General features: G+C 41.6%; 1 protein-coding gene across 1 annotated transcript; it reads left to right on the top strand.

The window, feature by feature from the left end:
* Positions 1-3799: 3799 nt before the first annotated feature.
* FBXO5 (F-box protein 5) lies at positions 3800-14187 on the top strand. The gene is made up of 5 exons (XM_052646044.1): positions 3800-3902; positions 9676-10393; positions 11891-11981; positions 13088-13270; positions 13936-14187. Exons 1-5 carry the CDS (start codon positions 3800-3802, stop codon positions 14185-14187), a joined length of 1347 nt encoding a protein of 448 aa, XP_052502004.1.
* Positions 14188-25884: the final 11697 nt, after the last annotated feature.

Genomic DNA, 25884 nt, shown 5'->3' with positions numbered 1-25884 from the left:
ATAAAGGAGGTGAATAAAAATCTCTAAGGTCAAATGGGAAGTGAAACTGGGGTGTTGTTTCCGGGGCTCTGAAGAGCTTTGGTACCATAGACCTTTATATCTCAGTGCAGAAAGAATTCAGCAAGAGGCAAAGTGGTACATAAGAAGTGATTTACTAGAATCACCTGGGCTTCCCAAGTGACTGAGATGGTAATGTGGCAGTTCCAGGTTCAATCCCTGGGTGGAGAAGATCCCCTACAGAAGGAAATGGCAGCCCACTCTAGTATTCTTTCCTGGAGAATTCCATCAACAAAGTAGCCTGGTGGGCTACAGACTATAGGGTTGAAAAGAATCAGGCACAAATGAGCAACTAACACACACACACTAGAACAGGATGCTTGTGAGGTTAACAAGTGGGTGGGAAAGGGGGTGTCGCACCATGAACTTACTGGGCAACAGTTTCATAATCAAAGGAAAAGTGGGGAGAAGAGCTTCTGCGTCTTTCTTGAGTAGATTTCATGCCTCCATCATTAGTTCCTCCTCCAGGTTAAGCAGGGGAGTTTTCTTGTCCTTACATGGTCACGCGAGGTCCACAAATAATTGTTTTTATGTTTTATGTTTTTATGCAGAGAGCATGTCCTAGGGATCATTAACTTACTGAGCTCACTGTGCATGATGGGGGTGTCACGCCTCCATTGTTTTATTGTCCTGGGGCATGTCATAGCTTCTGTTACATGGTTTTGCTGCTAAGCAAACCTGCTTCCTTGAGTAATTATTCTTTCTTAATTATTATTCTTTCTTGAGTAATTATTAATAATAATTTCTTGAGTAATTATTAATAATTTCTTGAGAAATTATTAACTTACAGGGGTCTCCCATATTGTTTACTTAAATCCCCTAGTTGGATTAACTATCATCACCTGTTTTGCCCCTGTCAAAAGCAACATGAAAATGTACATATAAACAATCAGGTCTCCCACAAATATTATTCCCCAGTGGAACACAGAGGAAAGTACATGCTCTATTCCCAAAGACTCAGGCTGGAATTTTTGCTTACTAGCTGTGTCATTCTTTGAGAAGGAACTTACACTTTGAAGCACAATCAGAAAATGAAAATGCTAAGGTTATTGTGAGAATTACAAAGTGCCTATCAGATCAAAAAGCTACCATAGTTTTAATATTCATTTAACAAATCACTCCCTTGCAAACATCCCTCAAACAGTTAACCACGATCTATAGGATCTGGCTTCTACCTGACCTCCACTCCTACAGTCTTTTGCTCTGCTGGCTCGAGAATTCCCTCAAGTCCTGGAATAAGCCATGCACCTACGGCCTCCTTCCTCTGCTTATTACGCAGATCTTTGCATTGCCACCTCAGCATTCCAAACTTTGTCCAAAGCCTCAGAAACCTTCCTGAGCACCCAAAGTCCTTAGCCATGCCCTTCTAGTCAGCCCGTCCTCTACCCTCTTATGTTGTTTTATAGGGCTTCCCAGGTGGGCTAGTACTACAGAATCTGCCTGCCAATGCAGGAGATGTAAAAGACTCTGGTTCGATACCTGGGTTGGGAAGATGTTTTATATTCTTATGTTGTTTTATATTCTTCTTTCATTCAATGAAACTGTCAACTGCCAATTTCTTTCCCATCAGAATGTAAACTCCCTGAAGGTCAGGACTTCTTGTCTTTTCAACCATGTGTCTCCAGGACTTAGCACCCAGGGCCAGGGTGGGGTGAGAGACAGGACCCAGGTGCAAAATTTTAAAGGACGCCAAAAATTTCAGCAACCAAGAAAAATACTAATTTAAGGCAACATTCTAAAAAATAAAAATAAACGCAGAAAACCACGATGAACTATAAAAAAAGTTTACACAAAGAGAGGATCAACTCAGCATTTGCAGGATTCACCTTGATCCCCGCCCTGCTTCACAAAGGACTTGATAACAACTTAACTTAGCACTTGTGTGTTGCATGCTAAGTCTGACTTTTCGACAACATGGACCATGGCCACCAGAAGTGGGTTGCCATTTCCTCCTGGGAGCGGAGCGGGGGGTGAGGGGTGGGGGGGTGGGGGGGTGGGGAGGTGGGGGGGGGGGGGCGGAATCTTCCCGATCCAGGGATCGAACGTCTTGTCTTCTGCATTTGCTTACCACACCGCCAACTATTAACTCTCCTGGAGGCTGCAGAAAGGCAGAAGTGGGAAAACTGCAAAAGACAGGAATTCGGACATTCGGGAGCTTACATCCTTTGGCTTCACTGTGTTCTGACCAAAATCGAAACTGGGGAATGCAATGTCACCACTTATACGGAGTTAAAACTTCAGCATGACACGTACGGTACAACTTGCTATAGAAGACTTAGCAATGAATACTTCCACCCTTTTCTCAATCATTAGAAAATCATGGCCAAGGGCCTTCAGACTCAGGGAGTTGGGTTTGGAATTCCTAGGACAGGATGTGGCATCCCACTCCAGTACTCTTGCCTGGAAAATCCCATGGGCGGAGGAGCCTGGTAGGCTGCAGTCCACGGGGTCGCTAAGAGTCGGACACAACAGTGACTTCACTTTCACTTTTCACTTTCATGCATTGGAGAAGGAAATGGCAACCCACTCCAGTATTCTTGCCTGGAGAATCCCAGGGACGGGGAAGCCTGTGGGCTGCCGTCTATGGGGTCGCACAGAGTCGGACACGACTGAAGCGACTTAGCAGCAGCAGGACAGGATGACTGATTCATTCATTCATTGATTCTGGAATAGGATTACAGTGTGTGCTTGGCACTTGAAAGGAAACCCAGGAGAGTACAGTAGATATATATTTAATAAGTTTAAACGTCCATGATTAAAGCAAGGTGGCTGAGGAACAATGATCGAAAATAAGAAAACAAACACGCTTACAAAAAACAACAGACGGTCCCAGTCTCATCCCTTCAGCAAGGGCCCAAGGAGATTCACGTCAGTCGGGGTCTCCCGCCACTGAGGAGGCAGGACCAGCTCCGCGCGCCTGAGGGACGCGGGCCCCACCCACCGCTGCCCAGGGCTCTCCGCCTCCCCCGCCTCCAGAGAGAAACGCGGGGGACCCCAGCGCGCAAGCGCCAACCCGCCAACTCCAAGGCGGCCGCCCACCACCAGCGCTTGCGCGACAGCGCTGAGCAGGGGGAGGGGCGAAACTAGAAGGCGAGAGGAGCGCGCCTAAATCCTAGAGAGGCGGGCTAAGCCGAGCTGGGGGGCGGGTTCATCTTCCGGAAAGTCTGCATTCTCGGACAGTCAGGAGTCGCCGCTCATCAAACTCCCGCTGGAGAGATGACCGGAGGAAGTCAGCCGTGCCCTGCACCCATCGGACTTCCTCAGACACAAGCCGGAGCCGCCTTCAGGATGAAATTAGGACCCGCCGGAGGCCGGTCCCTCAGACGGCAGAGGAGAGCGTGGCGGGAACGCGCGTGCGTGGTAGGAGCCCTCCACGTGCGGCCGAGCCGAGGCCTCCCCGCGCTCCGAGGCCCCGCCCCGGCCCCGCCCCCGGCCTCCGCATCTTTCCGGACGAGCTGAGCTGGAGAGGGAGGAAGGAGGCTGGGTCTGGTGGCTCGGCTCCGCCTCGGCAGCCTCCCATTGGGCGCGAGTGAGGGGACGCCCTCCCGCCGCCCTCCCATTGGGTCGCGCTTGCGAGCTGCGCGCCCCATTGGGCCGTGCGGATTTGGGCACCAAATTCAAAGATTTTAAAAGTACCAGCTGGCGCCTTTTGGAAGATAAGAGCTCTGAGAAGGTGGCTGCTCGCTCTCCTGCCGCGGCCGCAGCTCTCTCACCTGAGGCCGACCCCTCTCTTGCCCCTGGCATGAGCCGGCGGCCCTGCAGCTGCTCCCTACGGCCGCTCTCCGGTTCCTGCCGCTGCAGCTACGGCGCCCTGACAGCCGCCGGGCGCCCTTGCCCCTCGGACGGTGGGTGAGAGGAGAGGGTGCGAGCGGGGCGCCCCTTTCAGAAGGGGTGCCCGGCGGGGGAATGACGGTGGCTTGATGGCGGGGGGTGGTGGGCAACGACCTGGATCCGACACCCTCCCGAGTCCAATCGTGCGGCCCCTTGCTGGTCCTTGGGCGGGCGGGCAGCGGGTCCCCCGGGACCCGGAGGAAGAAGCCAGCGGGGAGGCCGGAGAGGGGAAGCAGAGGTCCCGGGGCAGGATGGCTGGCGCGCCTGGGTCCAGCCGTGCCGGCGAGCCGGGGCGCCAGCCCCCCTGGGAGGTGCGGGTCGGGGCCGCCTCACCCTGGGCAGGGCTACCTACCTCCACCCCGCGGGCCCGGGCGCCAAATGCCCCCTGCCGCCCCTCCCCCACCCCGGAGCCTCGGCGCTGACAGGGCCCGCGAGCCAGCGGCCCTGAGTCCAGCCGGGTGCCCGACCCCTCACTTCGGCGCCCCTTCTCCACTCCTGCCCCGCACTCTCAGGTCGGAAGTCAGTCCTCCCAGGTTTTCGCCACCTCAGTCTTCCTGGCGGGCGCGGGAGATCGTGCTCGCTGTTATCTCCCGCCTCCGCCGGTCCGCGCCCTGAGGGCCACCCCTCCTACCCCTCGGGATTTCCAGGGTCTCCGCTTCCCCAATCCCCGCCAAATGAAGGGACCCCTCTCATCGGGCCAAGGCTCTGTTGGGGATGTCCGAACAAAAACGTTGAATTTCTCCTTTTTTCCCCCTTGAACCCAGTGAGTGACTCAGTCTCAAGGCCTGGGCTGAAATGGAAGGAGGGAAAAAGGCATTTTTAATGCAGAAACCCCGAATTTGTCCAAATGTAGCTGATTTTGAAGAATTTGGGAAGAAGATCTGAGAAGTGAAGAATTAGTTTGGTGTTTTTTTTCCCTTGTGCTTCTGGAGACCCAATCTTTTATTCCAGCTCTTGGGTGCTATGGAAGGCACCCAAATGAACGCTTACTTTTATCCTCTTTGTTGCTGTCTCTTAAAAAGACCCAGCTGCATTCATTTTACTTTAGAAATGGTGAAAAATTTTAGAAGTTAACAACTTGATGGTGTGTATTTGGTAGTCACTGAAAGACGCTCCTTTCTTTAGAAAAAGAATGTAGAAGACTCAAAAAATATTTTAACAGGTTAAGTCTGTGTCTAGAAATCCCTGACTCATAAAACCCTCTGAAATTCTGGCGATTGGTAGCTTTAAAAAGGGATTTTTTTGGTTGCTTAACTCCAGTTGTCTTTACTACCTTGCCCCTCACGAGAGTATTTGAATTTTTTTCTGTATTTTTTTCTATATTTGAAAATTTGAGAAAATGAAATTTAAAGATCTGTTGCATTCAAATATTTCTGAAATAGGCTTTTCTAAAATATTCTCTTGGGGATTATGACTGATTTTTGCAGTTTATGGCAGCAGGTTTGAGGCTCTTTTAAAGGAATAGCCATACCTCATTGATACTGGGCACATGCTGGTTATCTTGTAGGTACTGGAGGTTGTAGGGCTTAATTATTTAGCATTGGGATAGCTGTAAAGCTTTTTTAACTTTAAGCACTATAGGCTTTTTAACTATTATATTTTACTATGAAATGTTAAATCTACACTGGGAAGCTAAATAGAAGTTAACTTTGTACAGTTAAGTACCTAATACCACTTTTTCATGATTGGCCTATTGAGTTGGTAAATAAGAGGTTTTAAAAATGCAGTGGTGAATCTTTACCAACTCCATGAGGTAGATATTATGGATATAGTATCTCCATTTTAAAGAAATTGAAAGACCAGTTCAGTGTTCTAGATCACAAAATGGCAAAAGGCTGAGCAAGGACTTTCATTTGAAGTTGGATTTGATTCCTAGGGAAAAATATAATCTGAAATGCATGTCTGTGTAGAATGTATTTTGCCACTTTGAACATGTTCATGATTTAAATATAAAGAATATGAAGGGTTTGGCTTACAAAAATAACACAGTGAAAATAGATTCTGTTTATTAAACTATATGTGATGGAAACTCTGCCATGCATTTAGTCCAGTTTGGTTTTCTTACCTGCATTTTATACATGAGGAAACAAAGCTTTAAGGATTAACTTGCTCGGTTTTTTTTCACCTGAGATGCTCATGATTTAAACCCAGGGTATTCACATCTAATACAGTTTATCACCAACCTCTGTTGACTTTACCCTTCTGAAAAGATCTCAGATCTATTCAGTTATCCTTACTTGCCCTGCGGTCATCCTAGTCTTGGGTACCCAGCTCTCCAGACTCCTGTGATAAACATTTCCACCTAGCCTCCCTGCTTTCACTTGTATTGGATTAGCCAAGAAGTTTGTTCAAATTTTCTCACAGGAGAAGTTTTCAAGTTTTTCCACGGTGTCTTTTGAAAAAACCCAACAAACTTCTTGGCCAACCCTATACCTTCCTATTAATATAATCCAATATTTTCCACAGCTGGCAATCATTTGTTTGTTTATTTGTGTGTTAGTTGCACAGCCATGTTCGACTCTTTGCAGCCTCACAGACTGTATCCTGCCAGGCTCCTCTGTCCATGGGACCATGGGATTCTCCAGGCAAGAATACTGAAGTGGTTTGCCATTCCCTTCTCCAGAGGATCTTCTCGACTCAGGAATCGAACCCTGATCTCCTGCATTGCAGACAGATTCTTTACCGTTTGAGCTACAGGGAAATCCTAGTGTTAACCAGATGTCTCACTTAGAACCCCTCAGAGGCTCTTTATTACACGATGAATAAAAGCCAATCTACTCTAAAAATCCTATAGCATTCTATACTTCTTCAACATTAATTTTCAATCCTTATCCCCCTATCGGTTACCAAGTCACAGCCCTACAGGCCTTCCTCTTCCTTGAAAGTTCAACACTTTTCCTTTCAGGGTCCACCTCTGTCTGGATTTTCACAAGGCTTTCAAGATATCAGGATTTCACCTTCAAAAGATCTATGGCTAGTTTCTTTCCTTCTCAAGACTCTGTCACTAAGTAGGCATTGGGTAAATGAAGTGGCAGAGCTAGACTCTGTTGCTCATCACTCAGTTGTGTCCAGCTCTTTGCAACCCCATGGACTGCAGCATGCCAGGCTTCCCTGTCCTTCACTGTCTCCAAAGTTTGCTCAAATTCATGTCCACTGAATCAGTGATGCCATCCAACCGTCTCATCCTCTGTCATCCCCTTCTGCCTTCAATCTTTCACAGCATCAGGGTCTTTTGAGTCTGCTGTTCACATCAGGTGGCCAAAGTATTGGAGCTTCAGCTTCAGTCCTTGTAATGAATATTCAAGGTTGATTTCCTTTAGGATTGACTCTTAACCCTCATCTTTCTGATTCAAGAGGTCTCTGAACTGTGAGATTTATATATATATACTTTTTTAATGATCCTTGTGACTCAGCTGGTAAAGAATCCACCTGCAATGCGGGAGACCTGTGTTTGATCCCTGGTTTGGGGAGATCACCTAGAGAAGGGAAAGGCTACCACTCCAACATTCTGGCCTGGAGAAGTCCATGGGGTCACAAAAAGTCTGACATGACTGAGCGTTGGCTGAGTGTCTTTCACTTCACATTCTACCTCAGAGTTTTGAGCACATGTTTGGAAATGTTGGAAATTGTTGACTGCTAAACAATTATAAAGTAGCTGAATCATGATTAGCTCTGAACTTAAGGAACTGTCCATACTCTGAGAACAATGTTGAATGAATGGGGTTCTTTAGGATAGTCTTCTAGGAACTGAGTTGAAAAGGCAGCAGAGGAAGAATGCCTTGAGTTTCTGAAATATAGTTTCAGGCCTCTTCCCTTTAGGATTTCCCAGGTGGTGCTAGTGGTAAAGAGCCCACCGGCCATTGCAGGAGACATAAAAGACGGGGTTCTATCCCTGGGTCAGAGAAGATCCCCAGGAGAAGGGCATGGCAATCCACTCCAGTATTCTTGCCTGGAGAATTCCATGGACAGAGGAGTCCATAGGGTCAGAAAGTGTGACACGATTGAACATGCCCATTCCCTTTAGGGAACTAAACAAAATAAAACGTGTCTTTGTTGGTGGCTTCTTTATCTTCAGATAACATGTGTGGTCTTAGCTAAATCATACTTAATTCCTTACTTGAGGCAAATATAAAAATCTCAGAATTTTTTACTCTTTTCTGAGTACAAGAGAACAACTCAGAATAATTTGTTCTAGAGTTAGGGTTAACTGGGGGAATATTTATGTCCCTAAACTTTTAATTTAAACTTAGAAGAAAGTTTCTATCTACAAGGTGTCCTTTAGTGCTTAGTGGTTCTGTTCTAAGTAAAAACAGTAAATTCCGTATGAACAGATTACCAGTGTTTAGTACAGACTAAACATACTGACTGTACTTAGGTATATTTACTTATAGGGTAAATTGTTACCTACCTGTGATTGGTTTGCAGGAGGTATAGTATAGTAGATGGGGAAGTACATTAGAAGCACGTACAATCCATATACTCTGCCTTAGAAAATGCTAAGCAGTTGTCTTAAACCCATATACATATTCCTTCCCAGCCACTACTGCCTGCCAGAAATCCTAATCATCTTTTAAAACAGCAGTTCTTAACTGAGAATGGGAGAGATTTTGCCCCTGCTAACTTCCCCCACTCCAGTATTCTTGCCTGGAGAATCCCATGGACAAAGGAGCCTGGTGGGCTACAGTCCGTGGGGTCGCAAAGAGTCGGATACAACTGAGCGACTAACACACACACACACAACTTCCCCCTACTCCCAACATTTGGCAATAAATGGTTGCTGGAGACATTTTTTGTTGTCCTGCTGGAGGAATAGCGGCTGCTAATGGCATCAGATAGCTAAAAGTTGCTAAACATCCTGCAACAGACAGGACAACCCCCAGCAAAATTATCCTGCTCCAGAAGTCACTAGTGTGGTTAATTTGCACATGTGTGCTTAGTCACTTAGGCGGATTCTAAACACTACCATGGTACCCCTGGGAAACCCCCCGTGGTTAATTTACAAATGATTAAATTTATTGGCTCTTTAGTCCTTTCTCTAAACTTCCTATAGGTTTTGTGATTATTATATAAGACTTATAATTGTTGTTTAGTCGCTAAATTGTGTCCAGCTCTTTGCGACCCCATGGATTGTAGCACACCAGGCTCCCCTGTTCTTAGGTATTCCCAGAGTTTGCTCAAATTCTTATCCATTGAGTTGGTGATGCTATGTAACCATCTCGTCCTCTGCCGCCCCCTTCTCCTTTTACCTTCAATCTTTCCCAGCATCAGGGTCTTTTCCAATGAGTCAGTTATAATAATTACTAACATTTAAATATATAAGTTTTTTGCAACTTTTATCAAAACTGTTTTGACCCTTATACATGCTGTCTTCCGTTATCTTAACCAACCATATTTCTAGAAGTATTTGATTTCTGTAAGTATGTCTCTTACCTCAGGCCCCAGTCTTGATGCATCATATTTCCTTATTCTATACGCACAGACTATTTGTTAAATAGTCCCTTTTGTCACTATTTTCTACTCAGATATGACTCTAAAAGCCAGATGGTATAGTTACACCAGATTTAAAAGCAGACTGTAGTGAAGTACTCCCTCAAGAATAAGATATATGTACTTATTAGGTTTTAGTAATACTTTCTCACATTATACTTGGATAATTTCATAGCTAATTTCGTGGAAAGTACACGGTTCTGAAGAATGCAAAGTGATTAAACCTGTATCCCAAAGGTAAAGAAGTAGTGATATATGGAAATTTTTGCCATGGGGCATAATGTTATGTTCTTTTTGTAGGTTGTAAAGAAGCAAGTTCCACTCTCTCTGTCACAATGAAGTGTGATTTTAACTATAACCATGTTCATTCTGGAATTAAACCAGTCAAGCCTGATGACTGTAGAAGACAAGGTTCCTGCACTACTGCATATTTGGAAGGCTCTTCCAAAGACTGCATTAAAGACTATGAAAGGTTATCTGATGTTGGGTCCCCAGCTGTGAGCCCCAGGATTGTAGAACTTGAAACTGAAAGCAAGCCGTTGCATAACAAGGAAAATCAACGCATACAACAGACACTTGATAGTTCCAATGACATACAAGAACTAGAGACCAGCAGATGTTATGAAGACAGTGGCTACTCTTCATTTTCCCAACAAAGTGGCCTCAGTGAACATGAAGACAGTAGCCTTGCCCTGGTGGAAAGTTTCAGTGACAGTCCACAATGCTGCCTGCTACGGACACAAAGCCCAGACCAATATCCCAACAAAAACTTGCTGCCAGCTCTTCATTTTGAAAAAGTGGTTTGTTCAACGTTAAAAAAAAATTGTAAACGAAATCCTAAAATAGATTGGGAGAAGCTGAAGGAATTTATATCCAGTGGAAATTTTAGACTACAAAATATAATTGGTAGGAAAATGGGCCTCGAATGTGTAGATATTCTCAGTGAACTCTTTCGAAGAGGACTCAAACATCTCTTAGCAAATATTTTAACACAACTCAGTGAGATGGACTTAATCAAGTAAGTATTGTTGCTCTGAGTGTATGTATTAGTATAATCCATGAACATTTTTGTTAGATAGCACTACCAGCTCATGCAATGATAGTAGTGTAGTCTTGCACTGTAGTTTTAATTGAGGTGATGAAAGTATGCTTTTAATCCAGTTACTTCAAATTTCATATTATGCTAGTGAAAGCTATTTCTGTTAGGTTGGGATCTTTGTTTCTTTTGGTTCTGAAGTTGTTCATATCTAAGCTACATCTTCTGGTCATAACTATAAAAACAACAGCCTAGGGGTCTGCTGTACAGGTCTAATGGGAATTTGATTTTTGTGACACATGAAAGTATGAAGTAATTATTTCTGTTCTTTTTAGACCATTTTTCAAGTTTAAAAGTGATAAAAATGCAGAAACATACAAATGGGTCTGATTATGACTATTTCTTAGAAACCTTTTACTGACTGCCCTTTCTTCCCTATCCAACCAGAGAAAACCTTTTAGGATGAGATAACAGAGAATTAGGGCTTCCCTAGTGGCTCAATGGTAAAGAATCCACCTGCCAATGCAGAAGACTTGGGTTTAGTCCCTGGGTCGGGAAGATTTGGAGAAGGAAATGGCAACCCACTCCAGTATTCTTTTTTTTTTTAATTTATTTATTTATTTTAATTGGAGGCTAATTACTTTACAGTATTGTAGTGGTTTTTGCCATACAATGACATGAATCAGCCATGGGTATACATGTGTCCCCCATCCTGAACCCCCCTCCCATCGCACTCCAGTATTTTTGACTGGGAAATCCCATGGACAGAGGAACCTGGCAGGTTGTAGTCCATGGGATCACAAGAGTTGACACAACTTAGCAAGTAAACAACAATTGAGGATTTAAATGATTATCCAGAGTATTGGATTAGATTGTCTCCAACTTGGTTCATTTTTGGCTTTTTGAAAAAATTTTAGAGGTACTGTTTGTTACTTTACACTGGTCCATGAAATATAACTGAACCAAAACAGGCACAAGTATTGATTTTTATTATTGGCTAGCTTCTTGAGGGATAATCAACATCACAACATTTTTGTTAACAAAATGGATTTTTTAAATTGATTTCTACTAGTAGCAATGTGTCGAATGTTTGAAATTTGTCTAATGTTAATAAATAGCCATATACACAATGGGGTTTCCGATTTGATATTTGTGGATATTGTGAAAAAATGAAGTGTTGGTTCCTAAGCCTAGATCTACTTAGAATTACTTGATGGTGAACTTTTTAAAAGGTGGGGTGTGGGGCGGGGGGTCGGGACTCGAGCCCTGGCCCTCATTTTAGACCAGTTAAACCCAAGTGACTAGGCATGGGCCATCCTTAAATCTTAAGTGCATGTCACAGGCATTTGTAAGTATAGTCAGGTTTGCGAAGCACTGCTAATAGAAGTTTCTTTTTTATACTGGTTCTGTTTCTGTAGTATATTCATCTTAGCCTTCATGGTGCTTAATTGTTCCCTTTATAATCATTTACTTTTCCAGCGTGTCTAAAGTGAGCACAACTTGGAAGAAGATTCTGGAAGATGACAAGGTGGCATTGCAATTGTACAATAAAGCAATACAAAGAATTACTGTAAGTCTTTGCAGTTGTTTTAATTTTAAGATATAAACAGCTAGTGCTACCTTTGAAATGGGAGAGGGAAATAGTAAAGATAACAGACGATCTGGAAATCCTTTACATTCATAACTCATTAAAAGAAAATTCAAAGATAAAAGGGCTGGGATTTTATCTGTTACAAAGTAGTAAAATTATCTACATATAGAAGATTTTTAGTATAGGAAGGTAATTCATTCACTTTGCAAAATAGTAACTTTGGAGATGTTTCTGAGAATAAAGATCAACACACGATTAAAATTTCAGACTTAGCAATTGGCAGACTAAGGTCAAGTGTTGCTTAAATTCTCCAGGTTCAGTTTTTTTATCCATAAGCTGGTGTTAATGAAAAATTTTCTACCTCAATAGATTGTTTTGAATCCCTTCATAGCACTGATGTGACACGTGAACGTGACTATTGCCATCTACTGGTGGGTGGGAAGAATGACCTTTGTTCTGGTGGTGGTGCTGCTGCTGCTAAGTCACTTCAGTCATGTCCGACTCTGTGCGACCCCATAGACGGCAGCCCACCAGGCTTCCTCGTCCCTGGGATTCTCCAGGCAAGAACACTGGAGTGGGTTGCCATTTCCTTCTCGAGTGCGTGAAAGTGAAGTCGCTCAGTCATGCCCAACTCTTCTCAACCCCATGGACTGCAGCCTACCAGGCTCCTCCACCCATGGGATTTTTCAGGCAAGAATACTAGAGTGGGGTGCCATTGTCTTCTCCGTAGTGCTATATAAATCATGTATTAAATGCTGGGTACTAAGCATGTAGGCCTGGTGTGCTGCGATTCATGGGGTCGCAGAGAGTCGGACACGACTGAGCGACTGAACTGAACTGAAGCATGTAAAGTTGCTTTCTCACCGTTTCTGATTCATAGTTTCTCTCAGTAACTTAGTTGTTAGGCTTTAAATGTTTGAATAGTTGTGGGTGGCTGTGCTTAAGCACATGCAGGTAAATTGAATACAGGAATAAATCCTTTATATTCTCATTTGCCTTTTTTTACGTGTACAAACAATAAAAATTGATTATTGAGAATATAGAAGGATATTTTTTAATCCTATTCAAACTTTTTTTTTAATTAGGAAAAAAACATTAAGTTTTCACCACACGCTTCGACCAGAGAGTATGTTTTATTCAGAACCCCTTTAGCATCTGTGCAAAAATCAGCAACCCAGACTCTCCCCAAAAAAGATGCTCGAACTAAGTTACCTGATCCAGGTGATCAGAAAGGTTCTACTTACAGTCGACACAGTGAATTCTCTGAGGTAATTTTTTGTTTATCAATAAATTGGAAACATGAGGTATTTATTGTTAAAAGGATTTAGAGTAAGAAAACCGTTTATGACTCAAGTAATCAAATTAGGAAAGTACACAGAGATGTCTTTCTATGCCAAAAATAATAGATATTATTTGGCATTGTTTATGAGAGTTCAGTAGTCTTGAGCTCTAATTTAGAAACACTTAAAATAAGGAAAAACCTTGAAGTTTCTTCTAAAACTTAAATACTACATTTCACAATTATTGCCTTTGATAACTGAGGAAGAGAGCTAAGCAAAAAGTCAATATTATCAGGCACTACATAGACAGCGAAACATGGTTACCTTCATAGCTACATAAAGGTAAATGCCATATAATGTGGAAGGTTTTTTTTTAAAGAAAAACTAGAGCTAGAGGTAAAAGAGCAACCAGCTCCTGATTTCACAGAAAAGGTGGCACTGTTGTGGGAGTAGCATTTATGAATAAGAGCATATTTGTAGCATTAAGCAACAACCACTGCGTCAGTTGACAGTCTGTTCCCCCATTGAGCAGTCCTGAAAGGCAAGAGTTGTGTTGGTGCTTTATACATGTATTGGGAAAGTGCCCTTGTTTTGACTAGCTAAATTACATTCAGTTCTTAGTAAAATATATGTATGGATTTTCTTCTTTCTAGGTCGCCAAAACTTTGAAAAAGAATGAAAGCCTTAAAGCCTGTATTCGCTGTAATTCACCTGCAAAATATGATTGCTATTTACAACGGGCAACCTGTAAACGAGAAAGCTGTGGATTTGATTATTGTACAAAGTGTTTGTGTACTTATCATACCACTGAAGACTGTTCAAATGGCAAGCCCCTAAAAGCCAGTTATAAAATGGGTCCTTTGCCTGGTACTAAGAAAAGCAAGAAGAATTTACGACGATTATGATTGCTTATTACATCAATTGAGATTGATTATGAAGGCTAGTTAGAAAAGTGTTAGGTTTTAATTTAAAAAAAAATAAAAAATGTATTGTGATGTTCAATTTTATGTTGAAATCAGTGTAATACATGGGATTTTTCCCTCAGTGAAAAAAGTGTACACAACTTAAAATATTTTACAATTTAATAGTGAAAAAATTTAAAATTCTCAATGTAAATCAGAAAATATAAATATTTTAAGAAAAAAAGGGAAATTATGATGATTGTGATTCAGAGGTAAAATAAAAAATTCATTCCATTTTATGGTAAAGGAAGACCATATCATTTTACCTAGACAGTCTTAAAAGTAAATCTTCTTTACCATCTATTAACAGGTTATTTTATTTGCTTTACCAAATTAATAATATCTATTGAAATATCAGCTTCTGGTGTATCTCCATGTAAATGTTTTGTCACCTTTGTTTTACCTCTTTTTTAGTGTATTTCCCAAAAAAGTATCCTTTGTGAAGTTTTGCTTGTTTTCCTTATTTGTAAAGTTTGTATGTTTTAATATTTTGTACATATGTAAATATTTCTGTGTTTTTTATGTCAGAGTAAGAAAATAAATGCCTTTTGTATATATATGTAAGTAATTTTTTTCCTATTACGAATAAAATTGTTACAAGCTTGATAAATAATGAGTCTTTTATGTAGGTAAACATTTAAATCTTGGAAACAGCTGAAGAAGCTGTAGGAGACCGACGTGTGGAAAGGCATTGAGTGGGTCTTTGTCTCCTTATTGGGAACCTTGTGGGATTGTTGTTCGGTCACCAAAGTGAAAGTGAAGTTGCTCAGTCGTGGCCGACTCTTTGCGACCTCATGGACTGTAGCCTACCAGGCTTCTCTGTCCATGGGATTTTCCAGGCAAGAGTTCTGGAGTGGTTTGCCATTTCTTTCTCCAGGGGATCTTCCCATCCCAGGGGTTGAACCCAGGTGTCCCACACTGTAGGCAGATGCTTTACTCTCTGAGCCACCAGGGAAGATGATCTAATCAGTCACTAAGTCCTGTCCAACTGTGCAACCCCATGAACTGCAGCACGCAAGGATCCTTTGTCCTCTACTGTCTCCTGGAGTTTACTCAAACTTGTAGAATTATATATTCTAATTTCAATTTTCTTGCCACACAGTATCTTAGTAGTGGAGTTGGATCTTGAAATAAGCATTTCAAGATGGATCAAAGCAAGATCATAAAACACACTTTGGGAAATGCCGGTGTATTAATTCACTCGTTACTTTTTCACTCTCTTCTTTCACTTTCAAGAGGCTATTTAGTTTTGGTTTTTTTTTCTGCCATAAGAATGGTGTCATCTGTACATCTAAGGTTATTGATATTTCTCCCTGAAATCTTGATTCCAGCTTGCGCTTCATCCAGCCTGGCATTTCTTATGTACTCTGCAGAGAAGTTAAATAAGCAGGATAACAATAGGCAGCCTTGACATACTCCCTTAACAATTTGGAACCAGTCCATTGTTCCATGTCTAATTCCATGTTCTAATTGTTCTTGACCTGCATACAGGTTTCACAGGAGGCAGGTCTAGTGGTTTTCCCTAATTGAAGTCTGAATTTTGCAATAAGAAACTCATGATCTGAGCCACAGTCAGCTCCAGCTATTATTTTTGCAGAGTGTATAGAGCTCCATCTGCTGCAAAGAATGTAATTTGATATTGACCATCTGGTGATGTCCATGTTTAGTTTGTCTCTTGTGTTGGAGGAGGAGGGTGGTGGTTGCTATGACCAGTGTTTTTTATTCAGATTACCTTGATTTATCTCAATCAATGGGCTTCTCAGAGGCTTAAGGGCTTTGCCCTTGATCTCAGCAGAAAACCAAGATAGAGGATTTATCTTAAATGGATTATCTTAAATGGGTGTGTCTTTCTAATGGAATAAAATCTCCAATGAAATTTACAATGATTTTCTTAAAAGAGCTTTGTAAAATCAACAAACAAAAGCATTAATGTAATTTGACATACACATGCATGAAGCCATCACTTGCCAGATGAAGGTAATGAATATTACCATTTTTTCCTGCCCATTTGTAATCCCTCCTGTTAGTCCCCAGGCAATCACTGATCTGTCACTGTAGATTACTATGCCTTTTCTAGAATTTTCTATAAATGAAATCACTTTGTACTATATGACTACTTTCAATGAATATTACTTTGAGTTTCATCCATTTTGTGTGCACAGTAATTTATCCTTTCTCTTAATAAGAAATATACTGTCAGATATGCCAGTTTGTTTATATGTGTGTTGGTGCCTCAGATGGCAAAGCATCTGTCTACAATGCAGGAGACCTGGGTTCGATCCCTGGGTTGGGAAGATCCCCTGGAGAAGGAAAGGGCAATCCACTCCAGTACTATTGCCTGGAAAATCCTATGGACAGAGGAGCTTGGTAGGCTCCTCTCATGGTAGTCCATGGGGTCGCAAAGAGTTGGACATGACTGAGTGACTTCACTTTCCTTTCCTTTCACCCTGATAGTTGGATGTTTGGATTTTTCACCCATTTTTTTGCTACCAGAAATGAAGGTGTTATAATCATTTATATGCAAGTCTTTGCAAGTTGTATTTTTAACTTCTCTTGGCAAATATCTAGAGGGGCTTCCCTGGTAGCTCAGCTGGTAAAGAATCTGGCTGCAGTGCAGGAGACCCCGGTTCAATTCCTGGGTCGGGAAGATCCACTGGAGAAGGGATAGGCTACCCACTCCAGTATGCTTGTGCTTCCCTTGGGGCTTACCTGGTAAAGAATCCACCTGCAATGCAGGAGACCTGGGTTTGGTCCCTGGGTTGGGAAGATTCCCTGGAGAAGGGAAAGCTACTCACTCCAGTATCCTGACCTGGCCTGGAGAATTCCATGGACGGTATGTGTCCACGGGGTCACAAAGAGTTGGACACAACTGAGCGACTCTCACTTTTGCTTTCTAATATCTAGTAGTAGAATGTTTAGGCTATATAATCATTATATGTTTAACCTTTTTAAGAAAATTCCAAAATGTTTCCAAAGTGACTACCATTTTATTTATTTTCGGCTGCACTGGATCTTCGTTTCTGTGCTCGTTCTTTCGTTGCGGTGAGCAGAGGCTGCCGTTTCTTTGCGGTGCCCAGACTTCTCGTTTCAGTGGTTTGTCTTGCAGAGCAGGATCTCTGTGGCGCCCAGGCTCAGCAGTTGTGGCTCACGCACTTAGTTGCCCCTCAGCATGTGGAATCTTCCCTGATCAGGAACCAAACTGGTCCCCTGCATTGGCAGGTGAATTCTTAACCACTGGGCCACCAGGGAAGTCAATGAGTACTGTTTCACATTCTCATACGGAGTGTGTGAGTCCCATTTACCTCATGTGCTCATCAGCACATGGTATAGTCTGTTTTAATTTTAGCTTTTGAATGTGTTTGTAGCAGTATCTCATTGTGGTTTTAATTTACATCTCCCTGATGATGTTTGCCATTATTTGCCATTGTACATTTTCTTTGGTCAAGTGTCTATCAAATCATTTGTGTGTTATTATTGCTATTTGAGAGTATACAATCAGTACAAGTGTTTTTATCAGAGTTTGTCTTGTCTTTCATTTTCCTAGTGTCTTTGGAAAAGTTTTTGTTTTTGATCATGTATAAATTATTAACATTTGTCTTTAACACATCATGCTTTGAGTGTTACATCTCAGAACTTTGCCTAACCTCAAAACACTGACAAAAATTGGAGCAGGATTCTCTATGAACCACCTCCCAGAGTAATGGAAATAAAAGCAAAAATAAACAAATGGGACCTAATTAAACTTAAAAGCTTTTGCACAATGAAGGAAACTATAAGCAAGGTGAAAAGACAGCCTCCCGAATGGGAGAAAATAATAGCAAACAAAGCAACTGAGAATTAATCTCAAAAATATACAAGCAGCTCAAGTAGCTCAATACCAGAAAAACAGCCCCAATCAAAAAATGGGCCAAAGAACTAAACAGACATTTCTCCAAAGAAGACATACACATGGCTAACAAACACATGAAAAGATCCTCAACATCACTCTCTCACAGAACTGCAAATCAAAACCACAATGAGGTACCATCTCATGCCGGTCAGAATGGCTGCTATCAAAAAGTCTACAAACAATAAATGCTGGAGAGGGTGTGGAGAAAAGGGAACCCTCTTACACTGCTGGAGGGAATGCAAACTATCACAGCCACTCTGGAGAACAGTGTGGAGATTCCTCAAAAAACTAAATAGAACTGCCATATGACCCAGCAATCCCACTGCTGGGCATACACACCAAGGGAACCGGAATCGAAAGAGACACGTGTACCCCAATGTTCATCACAGCACTGTTTACAACAGCTAGGACATGGAAGCAAGCTAGATGTCCATCAGCAGACGAATGGATAAGAAAGTTGTGATACACATACACAATGGAATATTACTCAACTATTAAAAAGAATGCATTTGAATCAGTTCTTACGAGGTGGATGAAACTGGAGTCTATTATACAGACTGAAGTAAGCCAGAAAGAAAAATACCAATACAGTATACTAACACGTACATATGAAATTTAGAAAGATGGTAACAATGATTCTACATGCGAGACAGCAAAAGAGATACAGAGATAAAGAACAGACTTTTGCACTCTGGGAGAAGGCAAGGGTGGGGTGATTTGAGAGAATACCATTGAAACATGTATATTACCATATGTGAAATAGATCGCCAGTCCAGGTTCTATGCATGAGACAGGCCTCTCAGGGCCGGTGCACTGGGACAACCCTAAGGGATGGGGTGGGGAGGGAGTTGGGAAGGGGATTTGGGACGGGGGACACATGTACACCCATGGCTGATTCATGTCAGTGTCAAAAGACCACTACAGTATTGTAAAGTAATTAGCCTCCAATTAAATAATTTAAAAAGAAATTGCCTAACTTAAGAGCATACGTATCTTTCTGCTTTGTTTTCTTCTAGAAGCTTTATAGTTTTAAAATTCATATTTAGGTCTGTGGTCCCTCTGAAGTTTACATTTGGAATGTAGTGGGAGGTATCATTTGAAATGAGTGTTCACTTGCTCCAGCATCATTTGTTGACAAGACTCATTTCTTTACTGAAATGTCTTTGCATCTTGGTCAGAAATCAATTTTACATAAACACGAGGGACTATTTCAGGACTCCATACTGTTTAACTGACCTATTTGTCTCTTGAATTCCAAAACCACACTACCTTGATCACTAGCTTTAGAAGTCTTGGAAGGAAGTAGTGACAGTCCTTTTCTATTTTAAAATGTTTTTCAAAGTTATTTGTCTATCATAGATCTTTTTTATTTCTACATAAATTTTATAATTAGCTTGTCAATTTCTACAAACATACAAATTGGGATTTTGATTGAGGTTGCAATGAACCTATTCATCTATTGGATTAGACGAGGAGAAATTTGTCATTTTGACACCACTGAGTTTTCCAACTTGTGTACATATTTGTTCTTCCCTTTACATCTTTTAAAATGTCTCTTAGCAGTTTTGTCTTTTAATTGTCATGTCTTGCACATCCTATGTCAGATTTATTTCTCCTAAGTTTTATATATTAATGTTACTGTAAACGGTGTCTTTCAGTTTTCAATTATTCATTGTTAATATATTGAACTGTAATTGACTGAACTTGTAGTCCACAACCTTGCTAAACTCAGTTACTGGATTTTCTGTGCAGATGATCAATGTTTTCTGAAAATTAGGACAGCTTTATTTCTGCCATTACAGTCTATATGCGTTTATTTCTTTTTCTTGCCATATTATACTGTCTTAAATCTTCAGTAAAATGTGAATAGAAGAGCCTTTAAAATATCCCTCAGTGAACCCAGCCTCTTGGTATTTACAACTTTGTGTAATCTCCTGCACTCCCTCGGGTTTGGTCTACATGACTAACAGACTACAGCAGAAGTGATGGCACGTCACTTTGAAGTCTACGTTGTAAAAAACATGGTAATTTCTACCTCCCTTTATTTCTCTCATCACCCACTGGGGAAGGTCCATTGTCAGCAGTCTAGAGAGGCCCGCACTGTGAGGAACTTAGGTCTTTGAAAGAATTGAGTCTGTGAGTCTTCTTGAAAGTAGATCTTCCAGTTCCAGTTCAGACTTCAAATTTTAGTCCCTGCTGATATCCTGAGTAAAAACTGAGTCACCCAACTAAACTGATCCCAAATTCCTGAACTCCTCAGGTAATAAATGTTTATCGTTTTAAGCCCCATCGTTTGAGAATGATTTGTTATGCAATTATAGGCAACAAATGCAAAGTGGGCACCCCTTTCTAGGACCTTGGACTAGAGAAAGGTGAGTAGAAGTCTTTCCTTACACTGTTCAACTAACTGCACTAATCATTTTTAAGAATGTCAAGTCCTCCGCAGGGCTCTGAGATGTGTAATTACCTGACCTGAAATCAACATTAACGTGACTATAGGAGGCTAAGCCATCTTGCAGCTGTGTAGAATGTCCCTGAATAAAGAACACATACTCCAGCACCAGAATAGATCACCAAAATGGACTATTGTAAGTCTGCTACAGAAGGGAGAATGAATAACTTGCAGATGTTAGTGCTTTCATGGTGACTGATACATGTGGTATTTTTTTTAATGATTCCTTTGGTTTTTTTTTTTTACAGAAAGTCACAGTACTGGTTTTAAGCTTCCTAAAATATCTTTGTGTTCTGGTATCCAGGAAAAACCCTATGTGTTTTATGGATTGAATCTAAATAAATTTTATGTCAAAAGATTTCTTGGGATTCCCCTGGTGGTCCAGTGGCTCCCAATTCTGTGGGCCCCTTTCAATCTCTGTTCAGGGAACTAGATCCTACACACCTCTGCAATTAAAAAGATCCTGCATGCTGCAATGGAGATCAAAAATCCTGCATGTGACAACTAAGACATGGGGCAGCCAAACAAATAAAAATAAATAAATACTAAAAAAAAAAAGAGAGAGATTGCTTAGGTGCTTCATGTTGTGGCAGGAATCCATAACTACATTCAGAAGGGCCCTTGAGCTGACCCTGGTCAAACGCGGTCTCTCCTGGGAGCTAGTCTCCTAAATGACCGCCTTCACATGGCTTCTCTTGTCAAGCGAGTGAGCAGTCTGTACTCGCAGAGTCACTCTTGGCGACCCTACCACAGTGCTGGGGCCAGTTGGTACTTCCGATTAGTTAAAGCGACCATCTAGGGCAAATGCTGCTCCACTGAGGCTTTTATTCTAACGAAGAACGTTCAGGTTCGGCAGCTTTGTAGTAATTCTGTCATCATTTAAATGGTTGAGATTATATTCCTGGATTTCTGCTAAAATCTCAGTGTGTTCATAGGCATTGGCCTTGTGTGAGTATTCGTTTTGTCATATTCCACTGGAGCAAATACCATACTCATATATTAGCACTAAAACCTTGCTTGCCTTTGACCAGGGTTCATGTTAAAATGTTATCTGACACCCAGAGTTTGGCATTTCCATATCCTCTACCTGGCTGAGAAGTTTGTCAAGCCTGGTTCATACAACTCAAGGGTCTGCCTGAAAGATTGCATATGAGAGCAACAATGATAGTTCCTCCATTATTACTTAAAATTTAAGAAACTTAAGCTAATTTCTTGAAATCATAATCGTACTTTGCTTGGCGTTGTCCTCTTTTCCTCAAATTCGGCTTCAACATTGTAAATAGCAGTATGCCACTAGATGGCGCTCTTACAACATCACACCCCAATTTGTTCATTTTTGTGAAGTTTAATGTAAAAATGGATGAAACAATGTTACTGCTTTTCTATTCGATCCGTACTGTCAGATTATAGCATAAAGCCCACAACATAGTGTTTATCGAGGATCAGTTGTCCCTGTAGAGACTCTGTCCTATGTAGGCAGTGTGAGAGAGCTACGTCCTGTTGACTGTTCGTCTTACTCAGTATTCTTATATCTGGTTCCTGGAAGGTTTTCCAGCCATTCTCATGAACTTGCAAACGTTTCTAGAGCCCAGAAAGTCAGGGAACTTACTGCTGTCTCTTCCTGTTGCCCTTCCTGTTTCCTTGTGTTTCTTTCTTTGGTTTTCCACCAGAGGGCATACTACACTTAGCTGACTTACGGTTTCTTGCCTGGAGAATCCCAGGGACGGGGGAGCCTGGTGGGCTGCCGTCTATGGGGTTGCACAGCGTCGGACACGACTGAAGTGACTTACCAGCATGGGCACTTTTGGGGCTTCGCGGGTGGTGTTAGTGGTAAAGAACCCACCTGCCAATGCAGGAAACATAAGAAATGCGGGTTTGGTTCCTGGGTTGGGAAGATTCCCTGGAGGAGGGCACGGCAACCCAGTCTGGTATTCTTGCCTGGAGAATCCCATGGCCAGGGGAGCCGGGTGGGCCGGTCCAAAGAGCCACTTCTGAAGTGACTTAGCAAGCACTCATGGGCACTTTTAATACGTGAAGTGAAACTTTTTGGAATTACCTAGAATGGTTCTAATTTTATTACTACAAGGTGTTGTGGTTAAGAGCAGAATCTCTGAAGCCAAACTTTGTGAGTTCAGATCCCAGCTCTACTATTTACCAGCTTGTGATCTTGGTAAACTTCTTAATTTTCTTTCTAAGCATCACTGTTCTTATCCTCATGAAATGAGAATAACAGCCTACCTCATAGGATTGAATGACTGTGGATACATACATAAAGCACTTAGAATCATGCCTGGCTTAGAGTAAGCATGAAAAAGTGAGAACTGCTATGAAAATTTATGAATATGGCAATTTTACTTACCTGTGAGTTACCTGGAAAACACCAGAAAGTTGAAAGCTAATACAAACTGCTAATTACTACCATTTTTGAGCATTAGTAATGTGCCGGACCCTAGTGATAGCATCATTTCCACGCAGGGCTTTCCAGGTGGGGCTAGTGGTAAAGAATTCGCCTGCCAATGCAGGAGACATGAGACTCTCCTCTTGGGTTGGGAAGATTCCCCTGGAGGAGGGCATGGCAACCCACTCCAGTATTCTTGCCTGGAGAATCCCATGGACAGAGGAGCCTGGTAGGCTACAGTCTACAGGATCACCAAGAGTTGGACACTGAAGCCCAACAGTCATAAGAGGAAGAAGTCTGTGTCAGTTTATTCATTGATCCATCCAAAGCTAGACCAGTGGCCAGTACACTGGAGGTGTTCAAGATATATGTTGTAAATGAATGTAAGATCATTGGTATGAACCGTGTTTTCAGGTAAGAAAACAGAGGCTCAAGGAATTGATGTAAGTTACCTAGGATCACACAAGTGGAATATGTTGTGTCTAAACCCAAATATGTCTGATTTCAAAAAACATCTTCTTTCCATAAAGTTTTCCTACTTGGGAAAAATTTTGAAGGGATGGAGAAAATAAGCTTCTTGTTGATTCTTGTAACTGAAATATCAGGCTACATTTTTATAGCTATTGGGGGAGAATGAGACATTCTCTTTAGTAACACTTATGCCCCAGGATTTAAACAGTGCTTAGCAAAAAATTAACCTGAATGAAGGAATTACTTAATTACTCTCAAGCAAGTATAGCCTATATTCCTCATTCACACTTTCCCTAGGGCATTTTGCACCCTATTTCCCATAATGGAAAGGGAATAAGCAAAATATAAAGAAAAAAGAAATTTGAAAACTTGCTTGCACTTAAATATGCTTTTTGGAGGGCACAATGGCTGGTTCAGAGTTCATGTTCGATATGTGTTCATTAAATGCCTGAGGGTGAGAGGGAACAGAAACAAATAACTGGGTTAAGGATTCTAGTGCCTTGATAGACCACGTGGGTCTGCTGCCCAACTGCAACAGCATCTGAAAAACTGCTAGCAACGCTAGACCTACTGAGTCTGATTCCACAGTTTGGTAAGATCCCCAGGTGATTTGGAAGAAAAGCTATGACAAAACTAGTGAAAGAAAGTGAAAGTGAAGTCGCTCAGTCGTGTCCGACTCTTTGCGACCCCATGGACTGTAGCCTACTAGGCTTCTCTGTCCATGGGATTTTCCAGGCAAGAGTACTGGAATGGCTTACCATTTCCTTCTCCAGGGTATCTTCTCGACCCAGGGATCGAACCCAGGTCTCCCGCATTGCAGGCAGACACTTTACCTCTGAGCCACTAGGGAAGCAAACCTAGACAGCATATTAAAAAGCAAAGACATAACTTTGCTGACAAAGGTCCATATAGCTATGGCCCATCAAAGCTATGGTTTTTCCAGTAGTTATGTATGGATGTGAGAGTCAGACCATAAAGAAGGCTGAGTGCCGAAGAATAGAGGCCTTCAAACTGCGGTGCTGGAGAAGACTCTTAACAGTCCCTTGGATTCCAAGGAGATCAAAACCAGTCAATCCTAAAGGAAATCGACTCTGAATATTCATTGGAAGGACTGATGCTGAAGCTGAAGCTCCAATCCTTTGGCCACCTGATGCAGAGTCAGTTCATTGGAAAAGACCCTGATGCTGGGAAAGATTGAGGGCAGTAGGAGAAGGGGGCAACAGAGAATGAGCTGGTTGGATGGCATCACTGACTCAATGGACATGAGTTTGAGCAAACTCTGGGAGATGGTGAAGGAAAAGGAAGCCTGATGTGCTGCAATCCATTGGGTCTCAGAGTCAGACGTGACATAGTGACTGAACAACAACAACCAGGTGATTTATATGCACATTAAAGATTCAGAATCACTGTTCTACTCAACATGGTTAACTGCAGAAAACAAATGATTGATTCCACTAACTAATTAATTAATCATTTCTTATGAAGTATGTTTCAAAAAGCAAGCAACGGGAAGAAAGTTAATGCTGGGCACCATAAAATTCCAAAATACGTGTTTTGGAAGGAAGGGAAGAAGAACTCTGAGTACGTTTAAAAAATGGAAACTACACACTTATTTATTTTTTCTTTTTTAAGGACTTGTGCCCATGATGCCAATATAGGATAGGTGTCTCCAAATTTACACAATGATTTTCTCACATGGATTACTTATATGAAAGTCTTGAGTTCTCTTTATTTATGGGTCTATATAGCCTGATGTCATTTTATTGTCAATAATACTTTTATGCTATATATATGAATCATCAAAATGTGTTTCCTAAATCCAGAGTGGAGGTGAACAGTCAAGCTAAAATTTATGGAACTGTCATTCCCTGTGACAGATGTCTCGTGTTAGGTTATAAAAGTTTTCTGTCTCTGAAAAGACAAGGAAATCTGCAGTGATATACATAGGTTTCAGTTATTAAAATACACTGTAAGTACACCTCTGCCTAATATACTGTATATCATATATGCATATGTATATACACATAACGTATGTATATACATCTATAGATATTATTTTGATGATACATTATTTATATGTATTTTATATGTAAATATGCATAACTTCTATAAAAGTTGTAGCATCTTCTCAGATTTTTTTTCAAAAGTTTATAGGCACCAGGACTTCCCTGGAGGTCCAGGGGGTAAGACTTCACCTTCCGGTGTAGTGGGTGCGGATTTGATTCCTGGTTGGCCACATGTCTTGGGATCTTAGAAAACAGAAAACAGAAATAACATTGTAGCAAATTCAATAAAGACTTTAAAATAGGTCCACATCAAAAAAAGTCTTTAAAACATTTGATAGACACCAAAATATAGCAATTTGTTATCATAAAAGCACATCTCTGTAATTACTTTAAAAATTATAACCCAGACTTATATTCTAGCACT

The sequence above is a fragment of the Budorcas taxicolor genome, chromosome 9, assembly GCF_023091745.1.
Source record: "Budorcas taxicolor isolate Tak-1 chromosome 9, Takin1.1, whole genome shotgun sequence".
Lineage (NCBI taxonomy): Eukaryota > Metazoa > Chordata > Mammalia > Artiodactyla > Bovidae > Budorcas > Budorcas taxicolor.
This window is presented reverse-complemented; position numbering and strand designations above follow the sequence as displayed.